The sequence below is a fragment of the Paramormyrops kingsleyae genome, chromosome 7 (assembly GCF_048594095.1).
Source record: "Paramormyrops kingsleyae isolate MSU_618 chromosome 7, PKINGS_0.4, whole genome shotgun sequence".
In the NCBI taxonomy this organism is placed as follows: domain Eukaryota; kingdom Metazoa; phylum Chordata; class Actinopteri; order Osteoglossiformes; family Mormyridae; genus Paramormyrops; species Paramormyrops kingsleyae.
This window is the reverse complement of record NC_132803.1, coordinates 25,408,011-25,423,066: the sequence shown is the minus strand read 5'-3', so window position 1 is coordinate 25,423,066 and position 15,056 is coordinate 25,408,011. Positions and strand designations below refer to the sequence as shown.

Below are 15,056 nucleotides of genomic sequence, written 5' to 3'. Positions count from 1 at the left end.
TAGTGTAGCAAAGGCACCGTTTTACATTTTTTTCCACCAGATTGTTTGTTGAAGTCCAAAGTGCCCCCTGGTGTTTCTGGTAGGATTATTGTTTTATATACATTTTTTTTTCTTTTTTAATATCCACCGTGAAAATGGTGGCAAGATGAAACTGGGTAGGGCTAAAACAATGTGGAGAATGGGAGGCCAAACGAAACAGCAGCAGGTCATGTGGCTTGGCGTCCATGTAAGTTTGAAACAACTACAAAAGTTTGCCCTGAGCAACTGTAACTTTGGCCACATGGGATTTTCTGTCAGGTAGAATTTAGACCAATAACATGATTATTGCCTTTTTAAACCCTGGATCTTTTTTCTGTTGGTATAAGTCTGATAGACATGAAATTTGGTTGTTCAGGTAGAAAAATTCTGAAAATAGGCCAGTCAAGTGTCATATTAAAAGTTTACTTTTATCATTCACACCTGACCCTGCAGTGTCAAAAAAAGGGTACACGCCTGCTACAGTTTTGTACCCCAAAGGTACAAACAACATTAATGTACCCCCAAAGGTACATATGTGTTCCTCAGAGTCCATTTCTGTACCATAAAAGGTACATTTACCTGCAGCTAGGGTACAACTGGCAGGCCCCTGAGGGCACAACTTCAGAGACAAATATTTGTACCCTCAAAAGTAAAAATTGGTACTTTTTTTCTGACAGTGTAGCAGACATTCTAAGCGTCAACTTCTGAATATCTAAGATGTAAATATCATATCATGCTTGATTTCAGTAGACTGGCCCACACTATATTTCTTTGTATCTGTGCACTTTTGTGAACAATAAAATTGTCATTCAGTGCTAAAAGGCAGCTTTCCAGTGTAGTTTCTTCATGAGCCATGCAGGAATAGCCAGTGCAGTAGCTGCGCTTGGTGTCTTTTTGTCCGCAGTGATAAACAGGAAGTTGAAGTCTCACGTTACGTTCCGGCCTGATCGGTGATTTCGTGAATCGATGTTCTGAAGGAGATTCTGCATTCAGACGTCACACAGAAGCAGGATCTACAGGTCTGGGGCCTGGTCAAGGTTCACAGTCAGGAGCATAGTGTGATTCGGCATTTTTGATCATGAAAACTGAGGACAAAATCCCCCACAACGTAAAGTGGGTTTTATAACAGTTTCCTGTCCAGATTTGTCAGACTGGAAATGGCGATGACTTACTACCAGTAGTAGTGAACAAAATATGCATTTGTGACCATGGCAACCAGAGCTAGTGGTTAACCAATCCTGAATCTGACCCTTTGGGCTAAATTGAAAAGTGCTCTGTGCTTTGAAGGCCATATATGCTTCTTTCAAAATTGAGTTTTGATTTTTTATTTTTTTTTGCTGAACTCAAAGCTTGTAAATGCTTATTTTCTTTATTTTTCCTGACCATGCCACGTGCTTTCTTGAAAAGGAGACTTTGCTGGGCTTCTTTTGAAAGACCAAGAGGGGAAACAAATCACATTTGTGTTTTTTTTCTCTTTTATGGTGAGACCAGAGGTGTCAGACTACCTACAAGATTTCGAGATTGTCTTGGCAGCGGCACAAGGGAAATGAGTTTTCTGGCGGCACACTTGGTTAGACATATTAGGGGCAGTCAGCTAGCATGTCCTGTCTGTGCCATCCTGAAAAACCTTTTGTTAACAGGTTTCTTTTTTGGTTGCCTTTCAAAACCCTCTTGGAAATTCAGATATTACCCTCAGCCATGCAATAGAACTAGATGTTTTCTGGTCCTCTTTCCTGTTGTTTCATTTTCAGTAGTTTGATGTATTTCCTTTCTTGATGAATCATCCAGTTGCTTCTTTATCTGACTGCATTCTAAATAAATTCAGCATCATTATTTGCAGAGTACAAACATAGTATAGGTGAAATTACTTCTGCAGTATTCCTTCTGTAAAATGCGTTCCAGGCTCATCAGTATGTGTTAGATACCGCCTCTCCGTTAGTGGCTGCTTGCTATCATGATTTTGTGCCAGTGAGGCATCAGGTGATTTAATTTCCTTTCACTCCACATCGCAGCCTGGACGCAGATGACCAGACAGCTTCTACTGTCATGTCTTTTCAGGTCTACCCTCCGCTCCCGAATGAGGCTGAGATTGCACACGCGAAGAAGCTGTTTCGCCGGAGGAGGACCGGCCGCCGGTGAGTGCGGTGATTACCGTGGGATCTGTGGCTCAACTGTTGTCCTGTTTTTTTTTGTTTTTTTTTTAATAGGACAACAGCTGTTGCAAGAGAAGAAAAGTAGTGTGTGTGCACCTGTCCCTAGGTTAGGACACTGTGCCAATGATCAGAAGGTTGTTGGGTCAAATCCCATTACTGGCAATAATAATAAATCTTCGAGGCAAGACTGAAGCTGAATTGTTTCTCAGAGAATGTGTTGTATGGATGCACATAGGGCAGCATGAGGCTCTGCAGATCAGGACTATGATAGGATGGGGACCAGTTCCAGTCTTGTGGTTGGCAGAGTGATTTCACCATTGAACCCCTGAGAAAGGCCTTTAAACCCCAAATGCTCCAGGCACCAGCTGATTCTGCTCAATCAATTGTACATAGCTTTGAATTAAACCGTCGGTTAAATAAAAAGGAGAAAAATGAAGCTGGCCAGATTCTGGGCTGCTAGTGAAAGAGTTAATACTCCATGACACAACAAAGTTCTTCTCTGGGGTCAGAGTTATGCTCTCAGGTTCTAGAATGTGTCATTTTTAAATGAGGCACACTTTTTTTGATAATGACACCAGCATAACCAGGAGGCATTTTCTATTAGCTTTACTGGTGTGTTTCACTTAAAAGTTACAGTTAATAAGCTTCTAAGCATGGATAATGCTTTCATTTAGTTTAAAAAATCCCCATTTATTGCTTATATTTCTGTAAATTACCTGCAGTCATTATGCTAAATTATGAATATCAAATTGATTTCATCCACCGTTTACGCAAAATTTAATGAAAGCACAAGAAGTTTTAGTTCAAAACACAATGAGTCCCCCTTTTTAACAGAAATACCTCATTTGGATATTCAGGTTAACACTTGGAATTTACCAGAGGTTTTGTCTGATAGTTTCCTGCCTCGACATTCGATACACAAGATCCCGGTGTGTGACAGTCTTCTTTCCATCCCGGCAAGTTGTTTTCCCACATTTCTCTCATAGGACTGAGTTACATTTATTAAATCTCCTGATGCTTTTTTCCACAGCAACTAGAAGCTGAGGAAGGGTTACAAAGTTGTTGTGCCCCCTGGGATTTAAACCCACAACCTTCAGCGTAGTTAGTACAGTGTGCTACTTGTTGAGCGACGGGAGCGCCAGTTGGGTTTTGATGCCGCGTCGGGAGCGGACAGTTTTAGCCGAGCCCGGCTCTCGCTGCACCCTGCAATCATAAAGCCCGTTTCAGGGTTTATTCCTGCTCTCTCTCTGCTCTCTGTCATCCAGATTTTTTATTTTTTTTTTCTCCACCAAAAATTATAGCCCTTCCTTATGAGGGAGAGCCGCCTCGCTGTAGGGTCAGGCCAGGAGTGGAGTCCGTTAGCCGAGCTGTCTAATTACTCCGCCACAGGCCCAGGAGTGATGGCAGGTTCAGCCAAGGGGTGGCTCCATAATCCAGGCCCGTCATTAGTCAGGCGGCCTGGCGCTCCCCTCCAGAGAATTAACACTTCAGACATCCTGGCTGCGGCGAATCGGATCCACGGGATTTGTCGGTCTGTCGCACTCCTGCCCCTCCCCTAAGCCAGGAAAAGTCCCTCTTTGTACTGGTGTGTGGGGCTGAAGAGCAGGATTGATTCTAGGATTTTTTCTTTGGCAGGAGGTGCGGTATAAGGCATACAGAGGGGGCAAAATTTTCATTAGCCAATGATATGCGTTGAATCAGTGAGTGACGGGCGAAGGGAGACTCCAGGGGCCAATTAGCTTTCAGCTGAGGCTAGTGCTCCTGTGTCCCCTCCCCTTTATAGCGCCCTGCTCAGGCGTACACCTCCCACTCCTGGCCCCTTTTCCCCCGACCGTGTTCCAGGAACCGGCCCATGTGGTGAGTCTGCCGCACCCGGGCCCCTCCCCTTCTGTGGCCGCCATTCCCGCAGCATCGCGTGCGGTGTGTGACATCTCGTCCGGCGACGCCGCCCCAGGGTAATACGAAACATGCGTCGGGCTCAGACAAACTATTAAGCGGCGTGTTGGCATTCCATAAATTAAGACGCAGTCAACAGACGGCAGTTAATTTCATTGCTTTGTACCCCTGGGCTAAGCAAAGGGAGCAGAACATGCAATAAAATGCAGAGCTACTGTGACGGCTGCACGTTAACCTTCTGCAGTTGGTGCAGGAGACCAGAGGAGGGCCTAGTGTGGTGCAGACCACGGCTTTACCCTTTTCCGCGTCGTCCTCGCCGCTGCCGCGTCAAGTTCCGTTACAGCTGGAGAGTTGACTGTTTCTGATGACCTGGGGACCAGCCCCCAGCATCTGACTGCCCCCAGTGGGCAGAAGAGTCATTATCCCCCTGCTTCATTAGACGTCTTGATGCAGGAGGAGCCCCAGTGCTGAATTTCTGAATTTGGACCTGCCTTATATTTTATGTGGTCATTAGAAATGTGCTCCTTTATTTTCGTTTAATAAATCACGCTCTGGATGTTCCCAGTGGCTGCTCTCTGGACTTGGCTGACTTCACAGTGCACTGCTCTGAGCTTTCTCATGTTCCTGGCTCCTCGAAGGTCTTCAGATGCTCTTACGGGGGGCTAGGAAGGCGCCTCGCCATCGTTTTGAGATCACTCTACCTCTGCTGTTCCCCGTATGACTGATACTCGTTTCTTATAATCTCAGGCCAAAGTGTTTTATTTCCTTTTCCTTTCTTTCCCGTGGGACAGAGCGTTTTCTCTGGCGGAACACCTTAAAGAGAATCGCATGATGTAATTCTTGATCTTGCACCTCTGTCATTCATTTAAAAGAAAATGGCTATAAAGCTTTGTCCAAAAACCATTAAGCTCAAAAGTTCAAGTTGCCAGCTAGATTTAAACCAGTTCAAAAAGGCTGTTCAATGTTGTTTGTTATGCTCTTTGGTTTATTTATCTAAAAATGTGAATAATTACTGGAATAAAAGACATAATTTCTATGGGAGAATATTGCTGGTGCCAGAATTAGGCCGTATTACTGCCATACTAAGAGCTTCATGCACATTTAAGCCCTAGTCTCATGCACACATTAGCGAAGGAAATACAGGCAAACTCCTGCTTCACCAGTGGCTGCTGGCCACTAGCTGGAACGCAAACACAAACCTGGCATCAGGCGATCTAGAGCAGAGCTCTCTCCCAGTTTGGGATGTGATAAAACTTTGTCTGAAATTCATTATTAAATCGGCATGTACGTCCTCAAACTAGGTAGTTATAATATTAAAATGTTCTTAAAATGTTCTCATCAGTTAGGTAGGAGTTCTGATGTTTTTTTTGTTTTTGCCTGTTTGTTTTTTGGTTTTTTTGAATTTGCGGCTCTTAAGTCTTTCGAATTAAAGTGCCTGCTTTTTGACAGGTGTTTTTTTGTGTCGTGTTTGAAGGGGCCTTGGATCCTGTTGCCTGCTTCAGTCGAGAAAAAGCACCCTGTGGGCGTCAGGTCAAATGAAGCCATTCGCTCTTTCAGTTTCCGACACCTTAAAGTGTCAGCCTGTATTAATATCAAAGATCCTTGTCTTTGATACACAGGCGTGTACCTAAACACACACGTGGGCTGCGAAGTCACAGGGTAGTTATGGGACAACACAGAGGTTTGGAAGAAAAACATAACGTCAAGCGACAAGCTTTTTTCCCCTATTTTTTAGCTTGAAAATTCGAGTGGCAGTTGAGAGCCAATAGGGGGCAGTCTGCTCTCTGGGCACATGGATTCTAGGCATTCTGGCATTTGGAATGCTTTGAAATTAAGCTTGATTGTGCTGGTGGAATGTGCTTCTCTCTGCCTTTATTCCAGAAAGTCTTTTCTGTTCCTGAATGTCATTCTCTATACCACTGGATACTCTTTCAGTTGAACCAGCTCTCTACCTCCGGTTTAATTTCTGTGATACCATACTTTATGCACAAAAATATTCATGTGTATGTTGTTCCTTTAAAGTAAATACAGGTGGTAACATCTATGCCAGTTCCTCTATCTGTATCTAGTTTCTGCAACCAGATTTGTAAAAGTTAAATCATCCCTTGCTTATACTGTTCTTCTGTAACTGGCACATATTTAGAAATAATGGTTAAACCACCAAGTTTACATGAATCATTCTACTCACCCTCGATGTCCTGTTGTTCCGCAAACAGGAACTGTTTTCCTTATGTTGTGATTTCTGACCGATGTTACATTCACTGTTAGCGTGACCAAAGGTTTTTCTTTTTAATACCTGGAAAATATTTCTGTTTTGCAGGCAAAAGTATATGGAGTTATGCTAACTTGCTAGGACACATTGTAAAAGATTTGGAATGAGGTTTGCACCTGAAATGTCTCCTGAAACAGCTGTCAGTGTAGTTCTCCTTATTTTCAGTTTTTATTTTTTTTATTTTTATTTTTCAAAACATTGCTCATGACAGATAAGGGTTATTTGAATGACGATCTTGTTCTGTGAAGAGTAAATTACAAAAATAGAACTTAAAGAAATCTTTATGATAATGTTATGTATATGCATGTTGCTTTGTTTAGAAGCCTGGGGTTGTCATGGCGACTGTCAGTGTGTTGTCACATCCCACCCTGAGTTGCCATTGCATTCCCACAATCCCCTTCATTTGAATGTTAGTTGTTTTGCCCTATTTTGTGTCCCTTCCATTCCATCTCCTGCGTGTCCTCCCTGCCCTCCTCTGCCTGTGTGTCCTTCTCCTGTCCATACCAGTCGCTTTACAGTTTCATGCTTTTAGACACACACATACCTCCCTGGAGCAGTTAATCGTGGTGCTGCCCTTTGACGGTAGACGGCAAGTGACCAGGTCAGTAAAAGCTCTTAACAGGGCAATGGGTCATTATGGTGAATCATTAAGACTTTACTTGATTCAGATTAATCTTAATATCAAACAATTTACAATCATTATTGTCCGAGTGCTGAGAATGTGTTCTTAAATCAGATGCAAATTCTGTTCTGGAAATCCTTTCAGTCTACATTGAAATTAAGGCATTTTCAACCTTAGATGATGGGTAAACTGCTGCATTAAAATAATCATTAACTGATCAGTGATGATTAGGGCACCTTGGAAAACTCTTATTATAAACGTGGATAAGAAATGACGAGCACACGACTGCAGGAGTGTGTGAGAGTCTCACTTCGGCGAATGGTGAGCGATTCGCTCGTCGCTCTCGCACGGTTGTGGGAACGCGGAGACGTGCACGAGGACCCACGCTCACACCTCGCTGTCTGCCACGTCTGAGTCCTTTCCTCATAGCGCACATCCGAATGTAATTAACGCCCAGTGGAGCGTACAGAGGCCAGAGCCCCAGCCCGCATGCTGGATGGTCACCGAAATGTGACAGCCACGCTAAGTCTGTCTTCCCAATAGTTTTATCACCTTCGTATAACCTAAGCGCTTCTTAAAATTAGGTTGATTTTTGTGTTTGTTATGTTTTTATTTACGGCACCCAGAGGATGCAAACTGTAGGGCTGTCTGCTTGCATGTGTGAAATAACACTATAGTCGTTGGTTTTGCCACAGTGCAAAGTTTTAAAAAGAGTTTTAAAACGCAACATACTACACAAATAAAATCTCTGAATAGTAGAGGGAAGCTTGGTGATTCGGATGCTTGGTTCTGTTTTAGGGTCATATTTTTTTTACCCTCTTTTCACAGTTTGACCCCTTAAATATCTGGGCAAAGCCTGTGAGTCATTTGCTGGAGTCATGCAGAGGAGATGGGCTCTGATATGTGCAGCATGTGCCTTTGACAGCATCCTGCCCTGCCATGGTAGCTCCTGGCTAGAGGGATCTGTGATGGCCAGACACTGGACCAGGCTATTGACAGGGCAGTTATTACACATTGGCAGCTTTGGCACCTGCGATACGGCCCCGTCCCCCTGCCTGTGTCACCCGGCATGAGAACAACATGCTAAATACCTCTGGATGCACAGATGGTTCTGTAATTGACAACTATGTTAGGCGAAATCTCCGCTAACTGTAGAGTGGCCAGTAAAAACGAATTTATCCACCAGCAGCCAGGTTTGGGCAGGGATATTGTAAAATGCTTTGAGACAATGTAATTTTGTGAAAATGTGCTATACAAATAATAAAAAAAATACATTTCCCCTCTAATTTCTGATATAAAAATGATTAGGGCATGCAAACTTAATTGTTCCACTAGAGAGAGTATTCAAAATTCAAATTTCAGGAGCATGAAGAATCGTCTTTCCCCATCACTGTTATTGAAAAGCTCTTTTGGAAATAAGATTATTTATTCTGAACTTCAAGCGACCGGTAACCACACAGTGTTATTACGTCAGCATTCTCGTTTGCCTCCTGTTTTTATCAGTTATATCCAGTTTCCTTAAATATTTTACGGTGAAAGTTTTTATTTTTCGCCCACTTAAGAGCACAGTAAGAGTCTTGGATATCGACTGAAGCATCTGCCCAAAAGATGTTACCCAAGACTCTGGCGGGGTCACGGAAGGTCGACGCTCGTGAAGCTGGTGAATGCCATGGTCAGGCCTTATTGCTTTGATGTCTTATTCAGAGCTTGTCAGAGATGCTCCTTTTCTGCTGGGCTGTTTCGCTTGAAGGCGGACTGAGGTCCTCAAGGTTGTATCCATGGGCAAGCAGAGTGCTGGGTTCCAGTGAAATGTGTTCAGTTCCAGCAGGAAGTTGCACCAGCTGCTCGGTGATCTACAGACAGTTGCATTTCACAGTAGTAGGAAATGGAATGTCAATGTACTTGAGAATCTGAAACTCAAACCCTGTATACATTTTCACACCGTGATGCCACTGCATATCTGCAAGGGTAAATTACATTATAATTCAACCTGAAATCCAAAGCTCTACGTCGCTGTACTGGCAAGCCTAGAAAATCGGACGGTAGCAACAGCGTCCTGCCTGTACAGCAGGGAACAACATTTGCATCTTCCTGAGTAAGGCTGAGTGTTTAATAACGTGCCAGAGAGAGAAACATGTGGGCTGGTTGTCTTTGACAGTATGTACTTCTTGTTTTTCCCAAATAAGACTCTCCTTAAATGTAAAATATAATAGTAAGATATTTTTAAAGTTTGTCTTTTCACTCCAGTAATCTGCATTTAAACTACTCTTACATCAGTGGAAAATATCTCGAGGAAAGTAAGGAAAATTGTTTGGATCTTGTGTTAAGTTGAGCCAGTGATGATAGCTGGCAGAGTCAAGGAGAGGCAGAGCTGAAATGGCGCAGGGAGTCATAGCAGGCCGGGTAGAATCCAGGGACCACGGCGACATGGAATCCATTGCTTCATTCAGCTGGCGTATATTCCTTTATGAATATATGAAAGATGTGCATTCTGTCTTCCAAAGCACCCGAATACATTGGACTTTGTGCCCATTTATACTCCCGGCTTTTATCTCATGTCTAGTAAAATGTGGATTTGTCTGTTTTTTTTGATGCGGCATTAGAGCTCAACATCATCTCCTTTTTGTTGCCGTTCACAGTTATAACCCAACTTAGAAAATTACTGCCACTTTTTGACACTCCAGCCAAATAACACAAAGAATGATCTTTTTCAGTACATCACCATCTTACTGTCAAAGCCCTGAATGGGGCTCCTCATTATTTTGTAATGTAAAGTCGTAAATCCAGCCTGGTTTGGCCACATTTGTTCCTATTCAGTTTTTTTTTTCCTTGACATTGCATTGGGGAAAAATGACGCTGGTGTGTGATGTCTTTGCGAGAGTGAGAATGTTTTTTTGAGTTTGCTCTCTGTGAAAGGTTAGGTCTTTCTCATCATTTTAGGGTAAGATCAAGCTAATGAACAATAAAGTCATTTCTTCATAGCCCTTTTTTGATCATTTTTATTAAGGGTGCCAGTAGAAAGGGAAAGCTGTAAAGTAGTTTTTTTCAGCCAGCATGACTTTTCTCAGGCTAAGGATTATTAGGTTTTCTTGGTAACTCAGATTTGTTCTGGTTTCAGGAGACAGCAGCGATTGCAAGGAGTTGGGAAGTCCCAGAATCCTCAGCAGCAACAGCTGCCACAGCAGCTGCAACAACAACCACAACAACAACCACAACAACAACAACATCCACAACAACATCCACAACAACAACAACATCCACAACAACAACAACAACAACCACAGCAACAACAACAACCACAGCAACAACAACAAGTACACCAACAGCAGCAGAATGCCGAGCATTCGGCAGCCAACACCAAACATGTCCGCGAACATGGCCGCCAGTTCCAGAACCAGAGTCCACACCCATCTGGGCGCCACCACTGCTACAGCCAGAACTGGCGCTGGAACCATAACCAGAAGTACCCAGTGGCGGCGCTAGGGGGGGCCACTGATGACAAGGGAGCTCTCAGAGACACCAAAGAGACTGACAATGTGAGGGTGGAGGAACCGCCCCCACCCCGGGGAGAGCCAGTGGCCGAGCGTAGCCATGGCGACCGGCAGGGCCGCGCCCCACCCGCGGAGGACAAACACACAGAAAGCTACTCAGCAGGGCCCAAAGTCAGCCTACTGCAGTCATCCAAGGAGAGGCTGAGGCGCAGGCTCAAGGAGAAGGTATCGCTGTGCTTGTGTGAGCACTCTGCCTGACCCCTCTACCTCACTCTGCCTGACCGCTCCACCTCACTCTGCCTGACCCCTCTACCTCACTCTGCCTGACCGCTCCACCTCACTCTGCCTGACCCCTCCACCTCACTCTGCCTGACCGCTCCACCTCACTCTGCCTGACCGCTCCACCTCACTCTGCCTGACCCCTCCACCTCACTCTGCCTGACCGCTCCACCTCACTCTGCCTGACCGCTCCACCTCACTCTGCCTGACCGCTCCACCTCACTCTGCCTGACCCCTCCACCTCACTCTGCCTGACCGTTCCACCTCACTCTGCCTGACCCCTCCACCTCACTCTGCCTGACCGCTCCACCTCACTCTGCCTGACCCCTCCACCTCACTCTGCCTGACCCCTCCACCTCACTCTGCCTGACCCCTCTACCTCACTCTGCCTGACCGCTCCACCTCACTCTGCCTGACCCCTCCACCTCACTCTGCCTGACCCCTCTACCTCACTCTGCCTGACCCCTCCACCTCACTCTGCCTGACCCCTCCACCTCACTCTGCCTGACCGCTCCACCTCACTCTGCCTGACCGCTCCACCTCACTCTGCAGGCTCATTGCTGCAGTATCTTTAATGTTATTTATTCTGTTCTGTTGTGTTGTATCACTATTCATATGAGTGATACTTGCACTAGGACTTCCTACTACCTTATTTTGTCGTGCGTGTAGACAATGACAGTAAAGTTGACTTGGAGTTATACATATATGATGTACACATAGTCAGCATTAAATTAGAATAAAAATTCAGAATTAAAATTAGTGTCAAGGGGCAAGTACGTTTTCAATTTTAAGGGAAATATTTATTATTCACCTGTGTGTTTTATTAAGTTGAATACAGATGACTGTTAATCCCCAGGATTTCTTAGAGGAGACTATTCATGTTTTAGATCTGTTAGTATCTACTGCAGTGTCAGTGTTATTTAAAATTTAATGTTGTTTTTTTTTGAAGTTTCTGAACTTTTATAAGCATGAGGTAGGAAGCACGTTGCTGAAATAGGAGGCTGGTGTCTTCTGCTATACATGCTCCATGGTCATTATCATTTTAGCGTTTCATAATTTGTATCCCACATCATTCGGAAATAGACAGCAAAGTTAAACAGACTACTTAGAAAGATTTATAGACTACTAAATGTATTCATTACAGAAATCTAACCCATAGTTTGCTGTTTGATAATGGGAGTTGCTAAATCTGTATTTCGTACAGATTTTATTTGGTCTTAGGATCAAACTTGCTCAGGTACAAGTAATATTTAGCCATTGTTTGAAAAAAAAGTATGACGGTTAAACAGCAGTGATTTGAATATCTGTTGCTTGTAAGCACTAAGGAGGTGAGCGTTCTGTTTCAGGATGAGATCCCGGTGAAAACCACCAATCGGCAGAGGAACCGCATGGACAAGCTGATGGAGATCCTCAACAGCATGCGGAATAACAGCAGCGAGGTGGACAGCCAGCTGACAACCTTCATGGAGGAAGCCCAGAACTCCACCAACTCCGAGGAGATGCTGTCTGAGATCGTGAGCACCATCTACAACAAGGCCGTGAGCGACCGCAGCTTCGCCTCTACTGCTGCCAAGCTGTGTGATAAGATGGCACTCTTCATAGTTGAAGGCACCAAGTTTCGTTCCCTGCTGCTCAACATGCTACAGGTAGGACATCCAAAAAAGGTCCAGAGTGTAGCATCAACAGCATGATTCAGATCAAGTCAATCACTTGGCTTAATGGTTAGGGACGCGCGCTTGTAATTGAAAGATTGCTGACCAGCAAGGCACCACTGAGGTACCCTGAGCCCCCAAGCCCTGCTCCCCGGGCGCTGAATTAGCTGCCCCCTGCTATGTCACATTGCCACATATGAGTTAAATGCAGAGAACACATTTTCGTTGTTGTGTGCTGTGGTGTGTCAACAATAAATCACTCATTTCTAATTCAGTTTGGAGAGCATTTCCTAAACAGTATTTTGTTCTGCATAATTCATAACCCAGTATAAAGGTTAACCTTAAAAAAAAAAAAAAAAACATGAACAATTGTGCTTGGTGGACCACAAGATGTGGATGAGTTCCTCACTCTCAAATCCCATTAAGAACAGGATGCTGTGGCTTCTTAATAAAACAAGGGCAGTATCCATTCTTGAATTCCATCCAAACCTGAATAGAGTTCAGATGGTTTTAAAACAATATATATTAAAAACAAATAAATTATATTACATTGTCACGTTTTGGCACCCAATAGTGTTACGGAAGCAACCTAACGTCTTGTCTGTGGTTTTCAAATAGAAGCTTCAAATCAATTACAGTTGCATGTCTTTTGAAGTTAGTTCCTGAGATCAGAGGGTCATGTGAGAGGGCATCTCAACAGGGAGCCTGATAATACTGACAAGAGGAATCCTGAGACCTTCTGGGAATCTAAAGACGGGTGAAAGGTTCCCTAGGCGATGGCAAGTTGAGTAGAGCTGAGGATGAAGACTGGTCACCATGACCACTGAGGAATGAGGAAAGGTCTTAAGTTTAACCCATCATGAAATCAGAGATGATTGCAATGCCATATGCTTTTATTATTTATTTTTTGCTTTTATTAGTTATTTTATTTTATTTATTTTTTTTGCTGCGATCCTATAATCAAAGCTTGGTTACATTTTTTTGTTCTTTTTTGTGAGACATTTTCAGAATAAACGATTCTCTGTACTGATCTCAACTGAAATATATGTACAAAGAACCAATTTGTAGAATTAATGTGACCAAAATTCTGTTGAGATGCATCATTATTGGATAAAGGAGAGATTCAGTATACCTCTTAATAGTGAATCACATTTTCTCATTTCTGTGATCTAAAGGCTGATTTTTATTTCTGTGTCGAGTCTACGTAGTCCTTATGCTGTCGTCTAAATTTCTTGTCATAGGAAACAAACCTTAGCAAGCTTTGCAGTTTTAATGCTTGGTCCTTTTCTAGATAACCTAGTCTACAGTATGTTTAAAAATCAGTTTGAAGTTTACTGCCACTGCTTTTGGATGAGTTCTGCATGCACTCTCTGAGCATAGTTTTCATCCTTGCTCTTCAAATCATTTATAGATTGGTTTGTGAGTAATTTATCGCGATATCCGAAAATTTCCCATGTCGTGTAGCCCTAGTGTGAACGGCTGCAACCGTGGCAAAAACAGCGGGCTAGCAGTGAGTTACACGTCTGGGGAGGGCGAACGTCAGGCTACCGCATAGATTCTGCACCGAGATAAATCAGTATAAATCAGCCTTTACTCCCTTACAACGCAGAGGCTTGGGAAAATAAAGTCCCTGGGCAGGGAGATGAAGAGACGAAGTTTGTTGAAAGGTGAAATTGCAGGCTGACCCCCAGGTAATCTGCCCGCTCACCTCAGATGACAGCACAAATTGATCGTTAACCTTATCGTGCTCTGTATTTGGAGGAGAGCAGGGTGGTGAGAAATGGTTTTCACTGGCGCAAAGGACAACTAGACAAAGTAGCTTGTCTGGCGGTGAATGCATTACTCAGTGCAGCTGAGCCTGGGTAATGGACTAGTAAATACCTGAAAGGCTAAAATTGTTAAATGCATCTTTTCCCCTTCAATTTCAACACTTTGCTGTGTTCTGTAATGTTATTGCAAGATGAAAGTTACTCTCAACCAATGAGGGAGTTACAACAAATGCAGTAATGAACGGGAATTTAGTATAAGAATGAAAAATTACTTATGAAGTCTCAAATGTTTTAAGTGACAGAAGCTAAAGGTTTTTATTTATTTCAAGTAATTGAACATGCTAAGTGCTAAATTCATTAGCTACATATTAAATAAATTACAGTTCAGTTAATTTAGCCGAATGCAGATATCTCTCATGAGTAAACGTTGTTCTAATTAATGTAATTGCAGTACAGTATATGCTCTATTATCATGTAATGCACAAGCAGCCTGCAAATGATGCCAAGTAGACTGTTTGTTTAGTATTTGAAATTGGTCAAATGATTAGAAGAAACAATGGAAATTTCTCTAACTAAAGTAAGGATATATTACTTTAGTTAGAGAAGCAATTAGTTCTGTCAAGCGCTTAAGTGCTTAATTGCTAAAAGGCATGCACCAATCTAGTAAATTGACATAGGTTGACTTTTTAAAGTAATATTCCTGTTGTTATTTCGAGTCATTTTATTTTACTCTGTATTTGTGTTTATATATATATATATTTTTATATATATATATATATATATATATATATATATATATATATATATATATATACACTCACCTAAAGGATTATTAGGAACACCTGTTCAATTTCTCATTAATGCAATTATCTAATCAACCAATCACATGGCAGTTGCTTCAATG

General features: G+C 43.0%; 1 protein-coding gene across 3 annotated transcripts in view; it reads left to right on the top strand.

Moving 5' to 3' along the window:
- The window catches only part of ctif (CBP80/20-dependent translation initiation factor), an 80,919-nt gene that overhangs the window by 45,383 nt on the left and 20,480 nt on the right, over window positions 1-15,056 (top strand). For 2 of the 3 annotated variants that reach the window (XM_023792071.2, XM_023792073.2), the window contains 4 exons: window positions 2,077-2,153; window positions 6,872-6,940; window positions 10,080-10,677; window positions 12,078-12,377. In XM_023792071.2, coding sequence (XP_023647839.2) covers window positions 2,077-2,153; window positions 6,872-6,940; window positions 10,080-10,677; window positions 12,078-12,377 — 1,044 coding nt within the window. The remainder of the gene's footprint in view (window positions 1-2,076; window positions 2,154-6,871; window positions 6,941-10,079; window positions 10,678-12,077; window positions 12,378-15,056) is intronic. The other variant, XM_023792072.2, reaches the window with a different exon arrangement.